General features: G+C 41.8%; 1 protein-coding gene across 7 annotated transcripts in view; it reads right to left on the minus strand.

The window, feature by feature from the left end:
* Window positions 1-20,644, minus strand: part of Smoc1 (SPARC related modular calcium binding 1) — a 180,456-nt gene that overhangs the window by 70,467 nt on the left and 89,345 nt on the right. For all 7 annotated transcript variants that reach the window (XM_017801295.1, XM_008845928.3, XM_008845927.3 and 4 more), the window contains exons 2-3: window positions 16,044-16,209; window positions 14,620-14,732 (exon numbers count right to left, since the gene is read on the minus strand). In XM_017801295.1, coding sequence (XP_017656784.1) covers window positions 14,620-14,732; window positions 16,044-16,209 — 279 coding nt within the window. The remainder of the gene's footprint in view (window positions 1-14,619; window positions 14,733-16,043; window positions 16,210-20,644) is intronic.

Here is a 20,644-nt window from a genome sequence, read left to right on the forward strand (position 1 = left end):
CATAAGAAACACAAAAAAAACAAGACAACCTAACTCTTTCAAAAATTACTACACTTATTGCATCTAGTTAGAGTGAGTTAGATGTAATCACAGAGAACTCAAAATAATGATTATAAATATGTTCAAAGGAATTGAGGAGGAAAATAAGCTCCTAATCAAAAACACAAACAGCTAAATGAAATAAGGAAGGGTGATGCAAGATATCAGAGAGCCAACAAAGAGAAATATCGAAAACCAATTGGAAGTGCTCGAAATGAAAAGATGAAGTCAAATGAGACGCTCTGTAGAAAGGCTCACCAGTGGAATGGATGGAGGTGAAGACAGAACATGTGAGCTTAAAGACAAGGTGGGAGACCACTATAATAATAACAAAGAGAAGTTAATAATAAGATACCAGTGGGAATTCAAGACATACATGACACTCAAAAAGACCAAATCTATGGGTAATGGACACAGAAGAGGAAGAATAATCTCATTTAAAGTCATAGAAACAATTGTTTTATATTTTATTTATTATTTTTATTTTATGTGTATGAGTGTATTGCCTGCATGTATGTAAGTGCACCTGTGTTGTGCAAAGCCACGGAAGTCAGAAGAAGGCATCAGAGCTCCCTGGAACTGGAGTGCTGAGCCATTTTTAATTGTAACAGAAAACTTCCTAGAGTTAGGAAAAGAGATACCAATCCAGCTATAGGAGGCATTTAGGACACCAAACAGACAATACCAGAGAAGAACCTCCTGTTATATTATAATTAAAATGCTAATATACAGAACAAATAAAGTATATTGAAAGCAACGAGAAACACCAAGTCACATATAAAGACAGGCCCATCAGAATAACAGCAGATTATTAAACTCAAACTTTAAAGCCTGAAAGAGACTTAGAATGATGTATTTCAAATTCTGAAAGACAATAAAAAATAGACTAAAGGAATTAATGGCTACTAAGCCACCTCTACAGAAGATACTTAAAGCGATCCTTCAGCCTGAAGAGAAAACCAAACCCATTCATGAGGCCACAGGAAAGAATAAACCACACTAGAATAACAGTTAAGCAAGAGAGAAAGCAGGAGGGAACACTACAAAATAAACAAAATGAGAGGAATCAATACACACATTTCAATAATAATACTGAATACTAATAGTCAGAATTCCCCAATCAAAAGACATCAGACTAATAGATTGGATTAAAGAGCAAGAATCATCAGTTTGCTGCCCTTAAGAAATGTATCTCACCACAAAAGATAGATAGTACCTTAGAGTGAAAGGATAGAAAAAGATATTTCATGCAAATGAGCCTAGGAAACATGCAGGTGTCACTATTTTATCGGAAAAAAATACACTTTAAAAATTTTTGAGCAAAGATAAAGGAGGTTACTCCATATTGATTAAGGGAATGATTCATTAAGAGGATATTACAATTCTAAACATATGCATCCAAAACACAGGTATGCCCAATTTCATAAAACAAATACTATTAGATGCCACAGATTAGCCCCAGCACAATAATAGAGGGTGACTTCAGTACCCCACTCTCACCAATTGACAGATCTTCCCATCAAAAATAAGCAGAGAAATACATGAATTAAATTATATCATAGATCAGATGGACTTAACAGACATCTACAAAATATTCCATCCAAACACTGCAGAATACACATTTTTCTCAGCAGCCTATGAAACATTCTCTAAAACACGTCATATATTAGGTCACAAATATATGTGAAGCAAGCAAGTCTTAACAAATAGAGGAAAATAGAAAGAATTCCTGTATTCTATCTGATCACAATGGAATAAGACCACAAATCAATATCAAGAGAAACCTTAGAATGTGCACAAACTCATGGAGATTAAACAACACATGACTGAATAATGTGTTCTTAAAGAAATCAAGAATGAAATGTAAAAATTCCAAGAATCAAATGGAAATGAAAACATACCAAAATCTATGGAATGTGATGAAAGCAGCCCTAAGAGGGAATTTTAAAGCTCTGAGTGCTTACATTAAGAAAGAAATCTCAGGGTTGGAGAGATAGCTTAGAGGTTAAGAACACTGGTTGTTCTTGCAGAAGACCTGGGTTCAAATCCCAGCACCTACATGGCAGCTAACAACTGTCTGTAACTCTAGTCCCAGGGGATCCGACAACCTCTTCTGACTTCTGCAGGAATTGCACAACACAGGTGCACTTACCTACATGCAAGCAATACACACAGACACATAAAGTAAAAATAATAAATAAAATTTTAAAAAAAAAGAAAGAAATCTCAAATAAATGCCTTAGTGATACACCCTAAGGCCCTGGAAAAAGAAGAACAAGTCAAATCCCAAAGTCTGTAGATACAGTGAAATCATCAAGATCAGGGCAGAAATTAATGAAATTGGTACAACAAAATATAAAGAATCGGTGAAACAAAGAATTATTTGAAAAAAGTAAACAATATTGACAAACGCTTAGCCAAGCTAACCAAAAGAAAAAGTCCCAAGTTAATAAAATTAGAGATAAAAAAAGAACTATTACAACAAATAACAATGAAATTCAGAAAATCATTAGGTTTTACCTTAAATATATATTCCATGTAACTAGAAAAATCTAAAAGAAAGAGATGACATTCTAGATACATATTATTTACCAAAACAAAACCAAGATGAGATACAGAGTTTAAACAGACCTATAACAAGCAGTGAGATTGAAGCAGTCATTTGAAATCTTCTAACTAAAAATGTTCAGGCCTGGTCTGGTTTTTACTAGACCTTCAAAGAACTAACACCAATGACTCTCAAACTGCTATATAAAATAGAAAAATGAATATTACCAAACTCTTTTTACAAAGCTACTCTAAAACCAAAAGCAGATAAAGATGCAATAGATTAATTTCCTTGATGAACATACATGAAAAATCTCAACAAAACATTTGAAACTGAGATTATTCACTATTACCAAGTTGGCTTTATTCCAGAGATCTGAGGATGGCTGAATATGTGTAAATCAATAAATTTTATAAATTACATAAATGGACTTAAGGACAGATATCACATGGTCATCTTGACAGACACAGAAAAAAAACCTTTTGACAAAATCCAACATCCCTTCATGTTAAAAGTCCTGAAGAAACTCAGAACAAAAGGAATATATCACAATATAACAAAAAGGTTAAAGATGACAAGCCTTTAGCCAACGTTATATTAAATGAGGGAAAACCCAAAGCACTTCCACTAAAATCAAGAACAAGAAAAGGGCATCTACTATCTCCACTCATTCACTCATTCAATAAAGTACCAAAAGTCTTAGCTAAAGCAGTAAGACAAGAGGAGAAATTAAAGGAATAAACATAGGAAAGGAAGAGGTCAGAGAATCTCTATTTGCAGTTGATGTGGTTCTATACCAAAGAGGACTCTAAAGGCTCAAGCAGGAAACTCTTAGAACTGATAAGCACTTTAGCAAAATGGCAGGACACAAAATTAACACAGAAAAATCAGTAGCCTTCCTATATACCAATAACAAACATACTAAAAAATAAATCAGAGAAACAAGTTCATTCACAATAGCCTCAAAAAAATTCTTTGAAAAAAAAAAACTAAACAAGGATGTGAAAGATTTCTGCAAAGAAAACTAAAATACTGGAAAAAGAAATTGAGGAAGGCACTAGAAAATGGTAAGCCCTCCCATGCTCGTGGATTGGAAGAATCAACAATGTGAAAATGACCATCCTGCCAAAAACAATCTACAGATTCAGTGCAATCCAATCTAAATTCCAATTTCTTTATTCATAGAAACAGAAAAAAATCTTAAAATTCATATGGAAACACAAAAGACCCCAGACAGACAAGGCAACCCTGAACAAAAAGAATACTGCTAGAGGTATCCTCATACCTGATTTCAAGGTCTACTACAGATCCATAGTAATAGAAACTGGCACAATGACCCACAGATCAATGAAATAGATTACAGAACCCAGATAAAGGCCATACAGTTATAGCCATTTGGCTTTTGACAAAGATGCCAAAACTACACATCAGAGAGAAAAGGCAGAATCTTAAAAAAAAAAAAAAAAACAGTGCTGAGAAAAACTGAATATCTACCTGTAAAGAATGAAACCAGATCCTTATCTCTTACTCCACAAAAATCAACTCCAAATGGATCAAAGACCTCAATACGAGACCCAAAATTCTGAAACTTCTAGAAGAAAAAGAAAGGAGTATATTTCAAGATATAGACATAGCTAGGGACTTTCTGAATAGGACTCTACCCACTCAAGAAAAAAGAGCAATAATCAACAAATGGGATCTCATGAAATCAAAAAATAAAACCTTCTGTACAGAAAAGAAAATGGTCAAGTGAGTGAAGAGGATGTATATAGAATGAGAGAAATTTTTACCAGTTTTTTAGTTACTTTTCTGTTACTGTGATAAAACACCATGACCAAGGCAACTTACAGAAGGAAGAATTTATTTGGGCTTATGGTTTCAGAGGGATGAGGACATATCATGGTGGGGGAGGCATGGCAACAGAAGCAGCCAGAGCAGAAAGCTGAGAGCTCACATCTCCAATGGCAAACAGGAAGCAGAGAATGAGCAAACTGCAAATGAGACAAAGCTATGTGCTCTCGAAGCCCGGGCCAGTGATGTGCTTCCTCGAGCAAGGCTGCACCTCCTAAGAATTCTATGACTTCCCCAACAGTGCCACTAACTGGGGACCACATACCAAGTATTCAAATACTAGGAGACATTCCTCATTCCAACCACCACATTAAGCTATTCATTTAACAGAGGATTCATATCTAGAATATATGAAGAACTCAAGAAATTAAACATCAAGAAAACAACCCAATTTTTTCAAATGGGCTGGGGGCTGGGGGCTGAGGAGATGGCTCAGCAGTTAAGAGCTCTTTCAGAGGACCCAACTGCAGTTCCAAACACCCATATGGCAGCTAATGACTATTAACTCCAGTGCCAGAGGATCTGACACCATCTTCTGGCCCCCACAGGCATTGCACTCACAGGTGCTTTTACATACATGCAGGCAAAACACTCATACACATAAAAATAAATAAATCAAAAAAATCTAAGTGCCTTGCCACAATGGGAGGAAGATCGCTCCACACCCACTACCCCCTCCAAGGCTCAAGGACTTTTATGGAAGAGGTTGGCGGAAAGAATGTAAGAGCCAGAGGAAGGAGTGGAATGTTAACTAGAAGTGTCCTCTGACCACTATGTCAGCAAGCTATAGTCACACCTCCTTTCCATGCTCATCTAGGAGTCAAGGGGGAGGGGGTCAGTTACCCCTCCAACCCAATCAGTCGACCTTAGCTGCAGGTGGGGGAGGGACTAAGGATATATAAGCCAAGAATGTCATGAAGCACCTTTCTCACCATTTTGTGTGGCTGTCAAAAGGTCACAGGATCTGTATTTGAGTGTGGACTTTACAACACAGCTGTAAATGGGGGTGCCCACTCTTCTGTAAATAAATCCCTATCCTATGCTCTGTTAGCAAGCCCAATAAACTAATTAGGATTTTAAAAAAAAGAACAGAGCTAATGGAAACCTTCATTATTCCACCAAAGTTGACCCCATGTTGGCAAATCCTTTTGGTCTTTGATTTTTTTTTTTTTTTTTTGGTCTTTTTGAGACAAGGTCCCCCTGTAGCCCCAGCTGACCTGGAGCTCGCTGTGTAGACCATGCTGCCCTCAAGCTCACAGAGATCTGCCAGGCTCTGCCTCCCAAGTGCTGGGATTAAGGTCATGTGCCACCATGCCTGGGTTTGGTCTTTGATTTCTTATCCCCACTTTTCTACCCTTAAATGTCATTGTATATATATATATTTTTTTTTATGTACCTGCTTCAAAATTATTTCTGGAAAAGTGTGTTAAAAATTGCTTCTCTTTGAAATAATAAAAATATTCTTTAAAAAAATTTAATGGGCTATATTAGTTACTTTTCTATTACTGTGATAAAACACCATGACCAGGGCCACTTACAGAAGAAAGAGTTTATTTGGTTTACAGTTTCCGAGGGATTAAAGTCCATCATGGCTGGGAGGCATGGTGGCAGAGGTGACTGGGGCAAAAAGCTCAGTGCTTCTGTATCAAAGCATTCGCAGGAAGCAGAGAGGGACACTACAAGTAGGGCAAGGCTACGAACTCTCAAAGCCCACCCCTAGTGACATACTTTCTCTAGCAAGGCCACACCTCCTGAAGGGTTCCATGACCTTCCCCAAACAGCATCACCAACTGACCAAGTGTTCAAATGCTTGGAGCCAGTGGGGGACATTCTCATTCAAACCACCATAACCACTGAGCAGAGAGTTCTCAAAAAGGGAAATGCAAATGGGTGATAAGAAATTTAAAGTGTTGAACATCATTAGCCATCAAGGAAATGCAAATTAAAACTACTTTGAGATTCCTTTGAGAATGACTGTCAGCTATCATCAAGAAAACAAATGACAGCAAATGCCAACCAAGGATGTAGGGAAAGGGAAACCCTTATCTACTGTTGGTGAGAGTGTTAATTAGTATAGTCACTATAGAAATCAGTGTAGAGGTTTCTTTTAAAAAGATAATAATATAATTACTATATAACCCAGCTACACCACTCCTGGTCGTACACCCAATGGACTCTACATCCCACTACAGACATACTTTCACATCCACGTCCATTGCAGCTCTATTGACAGCAATTTGGAAATGGAATCAGCCTAAATGTTCATCAACTGATTGGTAAAAGGGTAATGAAAATCAGGTATATGGGGCTGGAGAGCTGGCTTAGCAGTTAAGAGCAGTGACTGCTCTTACAGAGGACCCAAGTTTGATTCCCAACACCCACATAGCAGCTAAAAACTGTCCATAACTCCAGTTCCAGGGGATCCAACACACTCTTCTGGATCTCTGCAGGCATCGCACAACACATGTGCACTTACACACATGCAGGCAATACACTCGTACACATAAAATAAAAATAATGAATAAAAATACAAATGAGACAATGTGGTACATATGCACAATGGAATTTCATCCTGTCATAAAGAAAACTGAAATTATAAAATGCATAGAAAAATGGATGGAACTGGAAAATATTATACTGTGTGAGATAACCCAGGCCCAGAAAAGATGAACACTCTATATTCTCTCTCATATATGGATCCTACCTTTTATTTATATTTAAGGGTTTAATTTGGAGTGTCTATAGAAATCAGGAAACTAAAAAGGGCCCATGATAGGGGAGAAGGGAAGAAGCCTTAAGGTGGAGAAGGGATAGTAGAACAGGTGTGATACCAACGTAGTGGGAGGGAGAAAACTGGAAGTTAAAGGCTTAAGTGAGGATGGGAGCAGAGCAGGGAGATGAGGGGTGAGGATGAGGAGGTAGTAGGATATATAAACCAAAATTAAGGATACATAAAAGAATCTTCCAGAAACCTAGTCTTTGTAAGCTTATTTTTTTTTTAATGTAAGGAGTTTGAATGGAGATACCCTGCATGGGTGGGTGTTTTCCCCAGAAAGCATGGGTCACTAAATAAAAATCTTAGTGCCATTTTTGGTATTCTTCCCTATGAGCTATTGGTCAGAGAGGCCTCAGAGGCCTCCAAAACAACACAGATGTGGCCATTGTTCTTGGTTGTTCATCATAACTAGGCAGTAAGACCGTATTGTTGAAGACACAACACATTTTGTTTGCAGGACACAGAGGAATCAAGTTGGAAATGACCTGGAAACTTCCTCCCTACTAGCTAACTTTTCATAGCACAGTAAGGTACTATGAAGGCTGCTGGGGGAGGAAAGTCAGCAACTGACTCACTCAGCAGAGGGCCCTGAATGCTATAATAGCAACCTGCCAGTCAAGATGTGCCTACTGGTGCAATAGTGGCATGAATATTATGAGAGTAAGCAACCAACTGCTTTCTTTTTGTAACATTTTTTTTTAATGAGTGTATTGCATGTGTGTGAGTGCACCCGTGTTGTGCAGTGCCGTGGAGGTCAGAAGAGGGCTTCGGATTCCCCTGAAACTGAAGTTAAGGACGGTTCATAGCTGCCACGTGGGTGCTGGGAATTGAACCTGGGACCTCTGCAAGAGCAGTAAATGCTCTTAACCACTGAGCCATCTCTCCAGCCCCTTATTTATTATTTTTATTTTATGTGTATGAATGTGTTGCCTGCATGTATGTAAGTGCACCCATGTCATGCAATGTCCACAAAAGTCAGAAGAGGGTGTCAGAGCCCCTGAAACTGGAGTTATAGACAGTTCTTAGCTGCCATGTGCTGGGAACTGAACCACAGTCCTCTACAAGAGTACTAAAAAGAGGACATGAAGGTAGAAGCAGCACATGCTGGGAGGGTGAGGGGTGGAGCTGAGGTGGCAATGATCAAGACACATTGTGTATATGTATGAAACCGTCAAAAGATAATAAAAAAAAATTTTTTTTTTGGTCTTTGTGAGACAGGGTCTCCCTTGTAGCTCCAGCTGTCCTGGAACTCACTATGTAGACCAGGCTGGCCTTGAACTCACAGATATCCGCCTGCCTCCGCCTCCCAAGTGCTGGGATTAAAGGTGTGCACCACCACGCCCGGCCTAATAAAAATTTTTTTGAAAAATAGAATTCATGTTCTTTTGGTCCAATTCATACCTTCTAGAAATTTGAGTCCAGATTCCAGGATTCATGATACAATGGGATAAAATGTAGCAATTCTTTAGAAAATGGTAAAGCCATATGTGATTTAACTACAAGTAATCCAACAATATAAAGAGAGTTTTATGCAACAATATATATTATTATACTATTTTGTTCTGAATGATGATAAATAACTACACATAAGGAAAAGATCTAGAGGGTCATAGACTTAATCACTACTATTTCAGGATGAATTCACTCATTTTATCTTCATATTTCTATACTATCAGAATATCTTTAGAGATATAAGAGCTTTTCTAGAAAAGCTAATTTTTTAAGAAATTAAAATATTTTTTATAATCTTAGTTAAGTCCTAATATTTATGCATATACACATATGTAAAGTAAGCCTCTACAGTAGTTGCATAGTGTGTAATATCATAATTTACTTGAATAATTCTCTATTATTATTTAGGTTATTTCCAGCTTTTTGCTGCAATAAACAAAATTTAGATGGAAATCCATTGTCACTAAACATTTTAATGCTTTTTTTTTTTTTTTGGTCTTTTTGAGACAGGGTCTCCCTGTAGCCCTAGCTGTCCTGGAACTCACTATGTAGACCAAGCTGGCCTCGAACTCACAGAGATCCACCTGCCTCTGCCTCCCAAGTTCTGGGATTAAAGGTGTGTACCACCATACCAGGTACATTTTTAGTTATTTACTTAGAATAAATTCCTAGAAGTAAAATTGCAAGCCCCAAATGTGGACCCAATTAAAGACTTTTGACCTATATTGCAAAGGTTTTCCAGTCTTAAAAAGACTGGTGCAGGCCGGGCGTGGTGGCGCACGCCTTTAATCCCAGCACTCGGGAGGCGGAGGCAGGCGGATATCTGTGAGTTCAAGGCCAGCCTGGTCTACATAGTGAGTTCCAGGACAGCTGGGGCTACAACAAAACAATCCATCATCATCGGTGTGTGTGCATGTTCTTGTGAGTGTACACATGAGCATGCATGGAGTGGTGAGCAGAGGTCAGCCTCAGGATAGTGTTCCTTGGGTGCCTTCTGCCTTGTTTTTTGAGACAGGGTCTCTCATTGTCCAGAATCTTGCTGAGTAGGCTAGGTTGTAAAACAATCCATCATCATTGGTGTGTGTGCATGTTCTTGTGAGTGTACACATGTGTATGCATGGAGTGGTGAGCAGAAGTCAGCCTCAGGATAGTGTTCCTTGGGTGCCTTCTGCCTTGTTTTTTGAGACAGGGTCTCTCATTGTCCAGAATCTTGCTGAGTAGGCTAGGTTGACTGGCCAACAAGTCCAACAGATGTTCCTGTCTCCATCTCCCCAGGGCTGGGATTACAAGCATACACCACACCCAGCTTTTTATGTGGGTACCAACTGAGCCATCTCCACAATGTCTCCATCATCATTTTTATTTATATGTTTGAATGAGTAGAGAAGATTACATCATTCATATTCACTTATTGGCTATTTTTCCTTTTGTTTCTTTTTTTGGTGGTACTTGGGATTGAACCCAGGGCCTCCTGCATGATGCAAACCCTCTGTTGCCATGCCATATCCCCAGCCTCACTTGTTGGCTATTTGTTATTATTGTATGATCTCCTTGTTGATATCTCTTGACCACATTTTTACTTGATCCTTTTTTCTTCCCAAATTGTAAGAATTATTTATATAAGATTAGCTCTTTGTGATTGAGGCTAATATATGTTCTTTGCTTTCAGTCTTGTTTATGGCCAAAAATTCGAATTTGTGTTTATTTTTGCATTGAAAAAAATACATTCTGAACTCCAAACAACTGACTTGTAAATGGGCTTTTAAAATATGTATTTCCAAATATATACATACAATCTTTTTCCAGTTACTTTATCATATATCTTGATAATGTTTCTGCATGAAGGCAGAGGTCACATTTTTTAATCTCTCATAGCAACCAGCATGTAGCCCAGACACAGAGGAGTTCAAAAATGCTGCTTGGGATGAAACGATATTGTGTCTGGGGATTCACTTTGAAGCAGTTCCATTTGGGATGGGAAATGCAATGGGACAAAGATGAAACAGAATTGGCCACATGTCAGTCACTGTGGAAACTGGTGATGGGTACAGGGAGTTGATTATACTATTATGCCTACTTTTTCTACTTTTTAAAAACTTCCATAATCAAAGGGTGTTTTTAATGTGTGTTTAATTGATTGGACAACAAGAGAGGGAACTTCTGGGATAACAATGGTGGTGAAAATGAAGTACATATGCATCGAGGCCATTTCCACAGCACAAAAATATTACAAGCCCTGAAGTTAAACAGCTTGAATACAAACCATTTCTAGCACATGACCTCAAGCCACTATTCATCCTCCCTGAAACTCGGTTTTACTTTTAAATAAGAGAATTAACAACTACCTCAAAAAGGTTACAATGAACATAAGTGGGTGTAAAACTCCATGGCTGGCACCTGGCAGCACTCAATAGTCAGCGTCATTATCATTCAGTGATGCACACGCCAGCACTTCCTGATGGTGGCAACCCAACACCCCATCCTCCACAGCTGAGACTTCAGCTAAACAGCTCGGGCACCAGACAAACACTTGGCAGGGCCCTTGGTAGAACAGATGTCAGGAATTGTACTCCTGATAGCCAGAAGAGAAAACTGATATGACCACAGCAAAGGACAAAGCCTGGAGTCCCTGACTTTTTCCAACACGTCACCAAAGAACTGAAACTCATATTCCAATGACGCATTCAAGAAACCAGAGAGAAAGCCCTTCCAACAGAGGTTTGAAATTTTGAACAAATATTGACATCACCCCAGGAAATAGGGAGACACAAAAAAAACCCATGTCTGAGATGGTTCAGTTGGTAAAAGTGCTTGTCTTGCATGCATAAGGACCTAAATTCAATCCCCAGAATCCATGTAAAAAAGCTGGGCATAGTAGTATGCGCTTCTGATCTGAGTCAGAAAGGCAGAGACAAGCGGATCCCTGGGGCTCACTGGCCAGCCAGCCTACCCTAATTGGTGAGCTTCAGGCCAATGAGAGACTCTGCCTCAAAAAACAAGGTGAACTGTTCCTGAGGAACAGTACCCAAGGGTATCTCTAGAATGCACACACACATGAGTACGCACATGTACACACACAAATAAAAATACCTGTGACTAGATGCCTGTCTCATAATTTGATTTGATTGACTTAGGCACTGGCCTAAGTTTTGAGGCTTCAAAAAGCGATGTACTACAGCCCCAGTGTCACTGCTGTAGAAGGAAGGTGAGCCACTCCTATAAGTTTGGATACAACAAGGAGAAGACAAGGGGAAACAAAGGAAGAGAGAAAAGCCACAGAGTCCCCACACGGGCCCCATGAAAGCTAACTCAATCATGTGGCATCCAGCTGTGCCCCATGCCAGATAAAGCAGTAGAGCCCCATCATTCTCTCCATGTACCTCAGGAGAGTGAGATGTGTAATAATTCCTGGACTAAGGCATGCTACTAACACCAGGATGCATCCATGTCAATATTCAAGGAATGTTAGCATGATGGAGCTTGTCTCTGGGCTTTGGTCTTAAAAGGGAAAAGGAAGATGGCTGAGTGATGATCAACCATGGGGAAAGGAGACAGGCATTCTGTCTCACAGCATTCTGGCCACCTATCAGTGTGACTGAAGCATACTCGAAGGGGCAGGCTCATTTTGTGAAGTTATTGCAGCATCTTTGATCAGGGAAAAGGCACTTCTGCTTCAATCACTAGAGCTGGGATGAGCCACTGATTGGCAGTCTGGCTGCCCACCAGGCTGAGCCAGCTAGAGCCACGAACACATGGCAGTGCTTAGCATGTCACACACACAAGGGAAACTTGACAGTCTGCACTCCAGGGCATTCTCATTTAGTAAGTCAGTCTGGACTAATCTGGAAGTTCCTTTCCTTCAGCAAACACCACCTGGTCTGGCCCGGCTTTGCCAGAACAAAAGCTGGCCAGCGGCTGTCTGTCACGAGACAGCAAACACTTCAGAATGAGAAGGGCAGGGGTCAACCACTCTCATAAGCAACACACTCAGGACTACATAAGGCTTCAGAAAGGAGAAAACAGCTGCTTCAACTTTGCCCTCCTCCCTATCACCTTTCCTCTGCAGGTCTCAGCCCAGAACTAACCAGAGAAAGGTCTTATTTCTTCCCTGGGGATAAGGATGCTCAAATGCACTTTCAAATATATACAAAGGTCACCGCATTCTTTTTACTAGAATAAACAGTAAATTAAAATTCAGGAGGGAAGGCTCATCAATTTCCAAACTTGGGAAGTTTCAACCAGAGGCTTTGGGTTTTCTTTTTCCTCTTAAGTGGTGTCATCTATAAGATCTTAGAAAGATCTGAGTAGATGAAAATCCTGATGATACTGATAAATACGTTTCAAGTGTTCTACGTGTGTTAGCTCATTCAGTCCTCATCACAGTCTGACAAGGGAAGTTAAAATAGTAACCACTAATAATAGTAATATATAATGCATAAGAGTAATAACATATATAGCATAATAATAATTATCACATATGCATAACATAATAATCATGGACATCATTATCTCTACTTTTCAGATAAGAAATTATGACCCAAACTATGCTAGCTTGGTGACTTGCCTGTGTAGGATGTCTTTGGGCACAGGGAGTCTGGCCCCACCCAGGCACAGTACACCAACCACAGTCCTAAACTGCATCCTAATAACATACACCTCAGAGCCTCCTTTGAAGCTGCTGGATCAGAGAATGGCAGAGCATGGCACAGGGGAAGACTCTGTAGTGCTCTGGGCTTGAACCCAGTTCTCCACTCCATGTTGTTATGCTGCTGATGCATCCTTCATAAATAGAGATAATGATACTACCTCCAGCCTGTGCAAAGCTTTAAGCAAGAAACCAAGAAAAGCACCTCGCCCAGGGTTGATGGCCAAGGTCAGTTTATCCCTGTGCTCTCCGGTATGGCTCTCCCAGTTGGTTTCAACTGAGAACATTTAAAATGCTGAAGTCCAATCCCCACCGAATCATCCTTCTACGTTACCATCCAACAAGGAGTTAGTCTGAAATCAAGAATTCCCTAGGCCTAGCCCAAAAGTGAAACCTGAAGCCCCAAAAGTATCCACTGATCCGAAGTAGCAGAGAAGCCACCTCCCTCAGTCCTGAGAAAGTAGATCCCCCAAATGCTGCCGTACTAGATAGAGGGGTGGTAGGCACTGGGACCATCCCCAACCGAGCTAAGCTCACCCTGTCCAGTGACTCTCCCTACATTCATCATGGCAACACAGAACCTTCATGCATCTGCCAGGCATCCTGACTCATGGAAGCCTCTCAACTCCCAGCTGCCAGCTGTACAAGAGGGGGCAGTCTAGAAGCTTCCTGAAGGAGCACCTTATTGTCCCACTGCTGCTATCTTCCTCAAATAGTCTGCCAATGTCAATAGAGTCTGCATTACTTTTACACAAAGCACTAACCAGAAGACCAAACAAGAGAGGTGGGACTGAGAAAAAAAGAGATTTGAAAATCCCAGTGCATATACACATGTGCTCACACACATTCTGGAAGCCATGGTACGTTTTGTGCTCAAAGAGGGCTCTGCTTCATTCAAGGACAGAGTACACAACTGGGGAGTGTGGAGAGGTAGCAATAAACAGTGAAGGGTATAAGGGGTTGCCTGTGGAAACTGGCAGGGACAAGAGAAAAAAGTCAGCCCACATTTGACAGAGGAGAAAAACGCAGGTTTGGCCACAGAGGAGACGGCCAGCAGGGAGGATGGGGACCAAGCCATGCCAGTTTTCTGGCTGGGACTTCCATGCATCTTGTCAGGGCCCGCTGCCAGTTGGCAAAGAGTAACATGGAGGGCTCAGAAGAGGAGACAGTGCAGAGGGGAGTTGAAGAACCTCTCAGTCAGCCAGTTCCCAGAAAGTGAAGGTGCCAAATGGTCCTAAGTACTCTCTGGACACCTCCCCATCTGCCTCAGTCCAGCAATCCACCCAAGAAAACTGTCTGAGGCCTCACCTGTGTAAAGGAGCCATCCTCACCACACTCAGGGACAAACACAGCCTCCTGAGGCTTCTTGGCCTGCTCCAGGGCTTGAGCCCGCTCCAGGCGACACTTGCTCTGGCCAGCATCTAAACGGGAGAGGAGCACATTGCATGTTTCACTTGGAGTCTACACAGAAGTCAGGGCACAAAATGGCTGCCATGTGGCAGGAATGCCAAGAGCAACTCTGCCCAGGGGGGAACCAGAGCTTGTCGAACAATGAGAGGTCAGTGGCTAGGGACAGCTGCTCGGCCTCATCTTCCTCTTAACGCAATACTTTGAAAAGTAGAGGAGAATCATGTTTATACAAGGTTTCGGTTATTTTTTTTCTCCCAGATGTTGTTTCGCTCATTCAGGGAAAAAAAAAAAAAAAAAAAAACTATTCTTTTCTCAGGTTTTTCTAAAACTAATAAGCCCAGGGGCTCTCAAAGATGTTTTAAAGTTCAAGAATTACAAGCACAGTATGATGGCACACACCTTTAATACCTAATACTGACACGAGGAAGGCTGAGACAGAAAGAGTATAGCCTGCCAGGGGTACACAGTATCAGGCCAGACTAAGCTACACAGTGAGTACCAGGGCAGCCAGGGGCTACACAGTGAGTACCAGGCCATCCAAGCCTACATAGTAACTACTAGGCCAGCCTGGACTACATAGTGGACCAGGCCGGCTTGGGCTATACAACAACACTAACGCTTTCTTCAGAGAATCACAGGGTCTGTGGTAGCCTATTTAGCCTCCTGTAATTTCTGTGATGGCCCTAGGCAATCAAGAGTCACAAACACGATATCTACAGGACTCAGGAAAGCAATATGAATTATGTTTGAGAAGAGTCGCATTCAATGTCCAGAGGCCAGAGGGAGTGCTGGGAATTGTGGCAAACCGGAAAGCAAGCTTCCCTTTGGGGGTAGAAGTTCCTCAGCTCCAGCCGCGTGTTGCTTTGTACAAATACAGCCCTGATAGCGTCAGAACTCCCAATTTTAGAAGAGGGGGACAAAAAGCCACATTTTTATTGCTGTTGTTGAATCTCTCCGATTTTAAATGTTGTCTCAAATATTTTCAATGTTTTAGAGCAGATGAAACAAAACTCATCTGTGAGGCAACAATTTGGAATCCCTATTCAGGAGCCAGCCATAATGTACTGTGTCTCCATTTTGAGACAAAACCACAAGCTAAGAGACACTGGCCAGAGAGCCCCTCAGCCCTCTCTGGTGGTAGTGTCTGAGGGAGGGAAAGGAAGGGAGCAGTCTTCCTTCCCTCATATCCTGGTGGAAGGGGTAAGGAGACAAAAAAAATCAAACCAAATGGCCAGAAGCATGCAAGTTTCATCACTGACTACACAGTGCAGGAGCTGCAGTCCCAGCAACCTCTACTGGGCTAAGTGCAGGTGCACACTCACCTTTGCATCTACCTCGGTGAACCACGCCCAGGGTTGGGTCTCGGCACTTGGCTCGCTGGTACTCACACATGGTCTCATAGGACCTGCCATCCGAGGCACAGAGGGGTTTGGGTTGCGTCCTGGAGCAGTGGAGGTTGCACTGAGGGTCACGGTCACTTATTAGAAACTACATTGGGAGAAAAAGAGAGGGGCACATTGGTTATTTTTGCATGAAAAATAGGGAGAAAGCCATAGCTTACATACTGACTTTCCCTTGGTAAATAAATCTCAAATAAACTCAAACTTACAAAACCCTAGAGAGAAAGGAACCAAGCAGACACCAAGTCCAACCAAGGAAGACTTCTTCTGTACATCCTAAGGATAGTAAGGTCCATATACTGACTACGAACAGGCTGTGCTTGGGGCTCCACACACAGGATCCCATCAGTCACCATAATTACCTTGCAAATCAGAACCACTGATTCTGTAGATAAAGATACAAAAGCCCAGAGAGCTGTGACTGGACCAGCATCGCACCATGAGGACTAGAAGTTGCACCAAGCCTAGATCTTTGGGAAATAAAATCATGGCTTTAGACCCAGGTGTGGTGGCCGAAGTCTTTAGTCAGCATTCAGGAGGCAGAGGTGGGAGGGTCTCTGTGAGGTCAAGGTCAGCCTGGTCTACATAGTAAGTTTCAGGTCAGCTGGGCTACAGGGAGGCTATCTGAAAAACACACACACACACACACACACACACAAAGGCTTTAATCTCTAAGACATTTGTTCCTCTCCACCCATACAGACAGTCATACAACCTCTGTTTGGACCTCCTCAAATCAAGAACTCATTCTGTTTCCAAATTCTACCTGGAAAGTTTGATTTGTTAGATAATAGCATTGAACCCCAAATCCATCACCTTTTCATTCTGCCCACTGCTCTCTAACAGAATACAAGGTAAGTGAGTTTCTGTGAGAATGGTATTTCCTGATTTCAAAAATAGCAATAATAACCAGCTTGGGAAATGCTGAGTTCAACAGAAATCTTTAGGATAGGAATTCTCAGACACCTTTGATAAACCTGTGTGTGGTGTAACTCTCCAAGAAGTAGAGTGAATTAAAGATAGCTGCAAACTATTTGCCACTTCTGCTGAGCTACAGAGTCAAATCTAAAGCTGGCCTGGTCTTGATAACTTGCTTGACCAGTTAAAGGCTGTTGAAGTATGTTCTGCACTAGGTCACACAGCTTCCGGCAGAATTCACTCTATGGTCTGCATGGTTGGAAAGCACGTGGAGAAAAAGATGCCTGGTCAGCCTAGGCCCAGAAAATGTAAATGAGGAGGCCTTTTGATACGTCTGACCCAGCTCTCAACTGACTACAACTATCATGAGTCATTCCATGAGAAAACCATCAGCTGAGCCCAGTCCTGAACTACCAAACTGGACTGAGTCATGGTAATCCATTGTTCTATGGTTATTTATCATACAGGAATCTGTAGCACGATTAAGGAACATGTTTGATGATGCATCTTTTGAGTTTATCAAATCATGGACCCCTTTGTCAGTGAACAACTGTTAACAACTATAGGATGCAGGTATAATTAACAAATACAACCTATAAGCTTCTGTCCAGTGTCCCATGTTGAGACTGGCTGGGCCTGGAGAGTAGGATCCATACAGCAGAGCCCTGGGCATGCTGTAAGCTCCTCAGTAGGATTGGAGGGAGTGATGCCTGGTAATGTCATGAGCACACATATGGCTGACTGCATAATCACACAAAACTCACAGACATGGGAAGGTCTGCCTCACATGTACCATAGTCCCATAATGTGAACCTTTCCCAAAACCACAGAAAGGGGGTGCTAGAAACATCTGACCACCACCCACATTTGAAGAGCCCCAGAGTGTCCATTATTCCACAGGGCACAGTCCAGCTGCAAAGCCAATCCCTCCCCTGCACCAGGGCTGGCCACCCAGCACAGAGAAGTGGCAGTGAGGGTGGACAGTGAAATGGGGGCTCTCTGATGCCCTTAGCCCCCAAATGGCTTAGGGTAAGCCTAAGTCCTGCCAAAGTCCAAACAGCATTGGACAGAGTCTAGTGTTCTCAGGCAAAAAGAAATAAAACTAGGAAGCTGTATTCACAAGAAGCCCACCTTCTCCCACTTGCCACAATGAGGGTAGGTTAATGGGAACTGAAGGAGAGAGCAGCAACACCTACATGCCAACAGAATCCCTGCTTAAAACCCTTGAGGGCTAGCCCATCACCCTTGGGTCAGCCCAGAGGTGTTCCAGACTAGCAGAATCAGGCCCCATCCTGACCTCAACTCTGACATCTCTGTGCCTATTGCTTACAGTTGGTTAACACACAGCCACTGCTCCTCCTCCACCTCCTCCCACCCTGCTATGAATTTGGGCTCTCACCTCTTTGAGGAGACTTCTCTGACTCACAGGTAAGGACAGTCCTATAATGATCTCTCACAACTCATGCTTCCTATATGGCTTGTAGTGGTCTGAGACAAATTTATTTGTGTGAATTGATTGACAATGGACTACACAACTTTGAGCTCAAAGACAATAATAGTTAGGTCTATTTTGCTTATTAACAGATCTGAGCATCTAGCACAATGCTGGGCCACTTGGCTATTTGCAGAATTAATATATCCATTTAGTAGCATTTCCCACATGGCATTACCTCAGAACTCACAGTTGTGTAATGACAGCCCTGGCCTCCCCTCCCTGGCTCCCACCACTGCAGGGGATTCCTAAGTCCACTTCTTTCTCCAGTGCTCTGAGTCCTGACTTTCTCAAGCCAGGTCCTCCCCTCTGCAGTGGGCAGAGGTGGCCCAGAGCTCCCTGTCCTGATGTCACCCTAGAACAAGAAAGCTCTAAGTGGACCTGAAGAACCTTGTGGGCAGGGCTGTCTTATCTTCTCAGGATTTGAAGCAGGCTTTTATTGAGCAGCTTCTGGCCTGAACTCATGTTGCATCAGGATCAGTGTTTCAGCTTGCTATGCTAGTCCATAGCAAGGAAAGGCAGTGCGGCCTGGAAGTTGGCAGCATGAAGCCAGACATGGGCATGGATCCCAGAAGACACACACATACACACACACACACACACACACACACACACACACACACACACATACATTTGAGTTGCCTATATTTGGGGGTTGGGGAAGCCTTAGTTTTTCTCATCAGCAAAATGCAGATACTAACATACCCTGCCTTGTAGTGTTATTGTGAAGATTAAATCATTTAACATAGCAAAAGTTGTATGTAAATTCTTACTGGTCTCCTTTCTTTGGAATTTAAAAAGTGTGGTTTTCTTTTTAAGAGAACACACCAAAGGAGAAACAAATGTTTCTTTTTAAACCTTGTCTGCTCTGCAGCTCAGGGAAAAGAACAGCTGCAGGCATCACTGTGGCATTGAACTACTGGCCATAAATTCAGTTTGGAAATGGCTTGTTCTGAGTCAAAAGAGATTCATGGCAGCTGTGCCAGAGACCAGCATAACAAGGGGAGCACTCTGTCTACAAACACACAGGTTACAGACCTCAGAGCCCCACCTTCTTCAACCCACAGAGATGGTCTCAACTTCAGATGAGCTCCCAAAAGATTCCTGTCTCAAATTTACTGGCCCCTGGAGTGCTATAAAAAGTTCAGAGCCAGCACAGGGCCAATGCTAAAGACCACCTTCAATCAACTGTGGACCTTTGTTTTTCATGTGTTTGGAGAACTGTGTGTATTTGTGATTGCTTTCAAAAACAGGCTGAGCTCTATAAAACAGGGCTTTAATAGGGTGACTACATCCTCACAGAAGAGATTACTCTGCATCCACAAACAGAGAACAAGGTGATCCGCCAGTCTGCTCATCACTCATCTACTCTGCAGCCAGGTAGCTTGGGGGTGACCACAGTACAGGAAGCCATACATCCAGCATGGTCCCTGCCCACAGTGAGTTTCTTCTCTAGAGTGAGGTACCAGGCAAGTGGTTACCACACAGCATGTTAACAGAAAAACATAGAGAAAATGCAGGAGGATGTGATCCTGGGGACCCTGCAATGCCACACAATTCCAAAGAACTTTCTACAATGATGGAATGCTGTGTCTGTTCTGTTCCATATAGTAACCACAAAACATAGATGGCTACTAAGCACTGAAATATAGCAAATGCAACTGAGGACCCAAATATTCAGTTGTGTTTAATTTTAAATGACTACATGTGACTAGTGGCTACCATGTTCAACTGCCTAGCCATGAAGTAAATAAACCAAGAGGGGAGGGAGGATGGCCTTAACTAAGTCCTTGTTTGTTGTTTGTGTTTTTAGAAGCAGAGTCTGTCTATGTCACCCAGGCTGACCTTGACCTTGCATTATCCCTGCTTTAGCCTCCCAAGCTTGAAGCTGAGTTTTTAACAGTTGAGTAGGACTAAGGCTGGTCAGACTAAAGGGGAAAAAAGATGTTGAGAATAATTTCTGCATTCTGAAACTAGACAGCAAATCAATCCATTCCTTATGGATGGATCAATAGCCAGGATATCCCTAGAGTTTGTCATAGTCCAAATGAAGTCACGAAGGTGACTTTTTCCTCTCGTCTTACAGGCTGGAATCCTGGAATCAAGGCATGCT

This window comes from Nannospalax galili, unplaced genomic scaffold (genome assembly GCF_000622305.1).
Source record: "Nannospalax galili isolate Female #2095 unplaced genomic scaffold, S.galili_v1.0 scaffold42, whole genome shotgun sequence".
NCBI lineage: Eukaryota > Metazoa > Chordata > Mammalia > Rodentia > Spalacidae > Nannospalax > Nannospalax galili.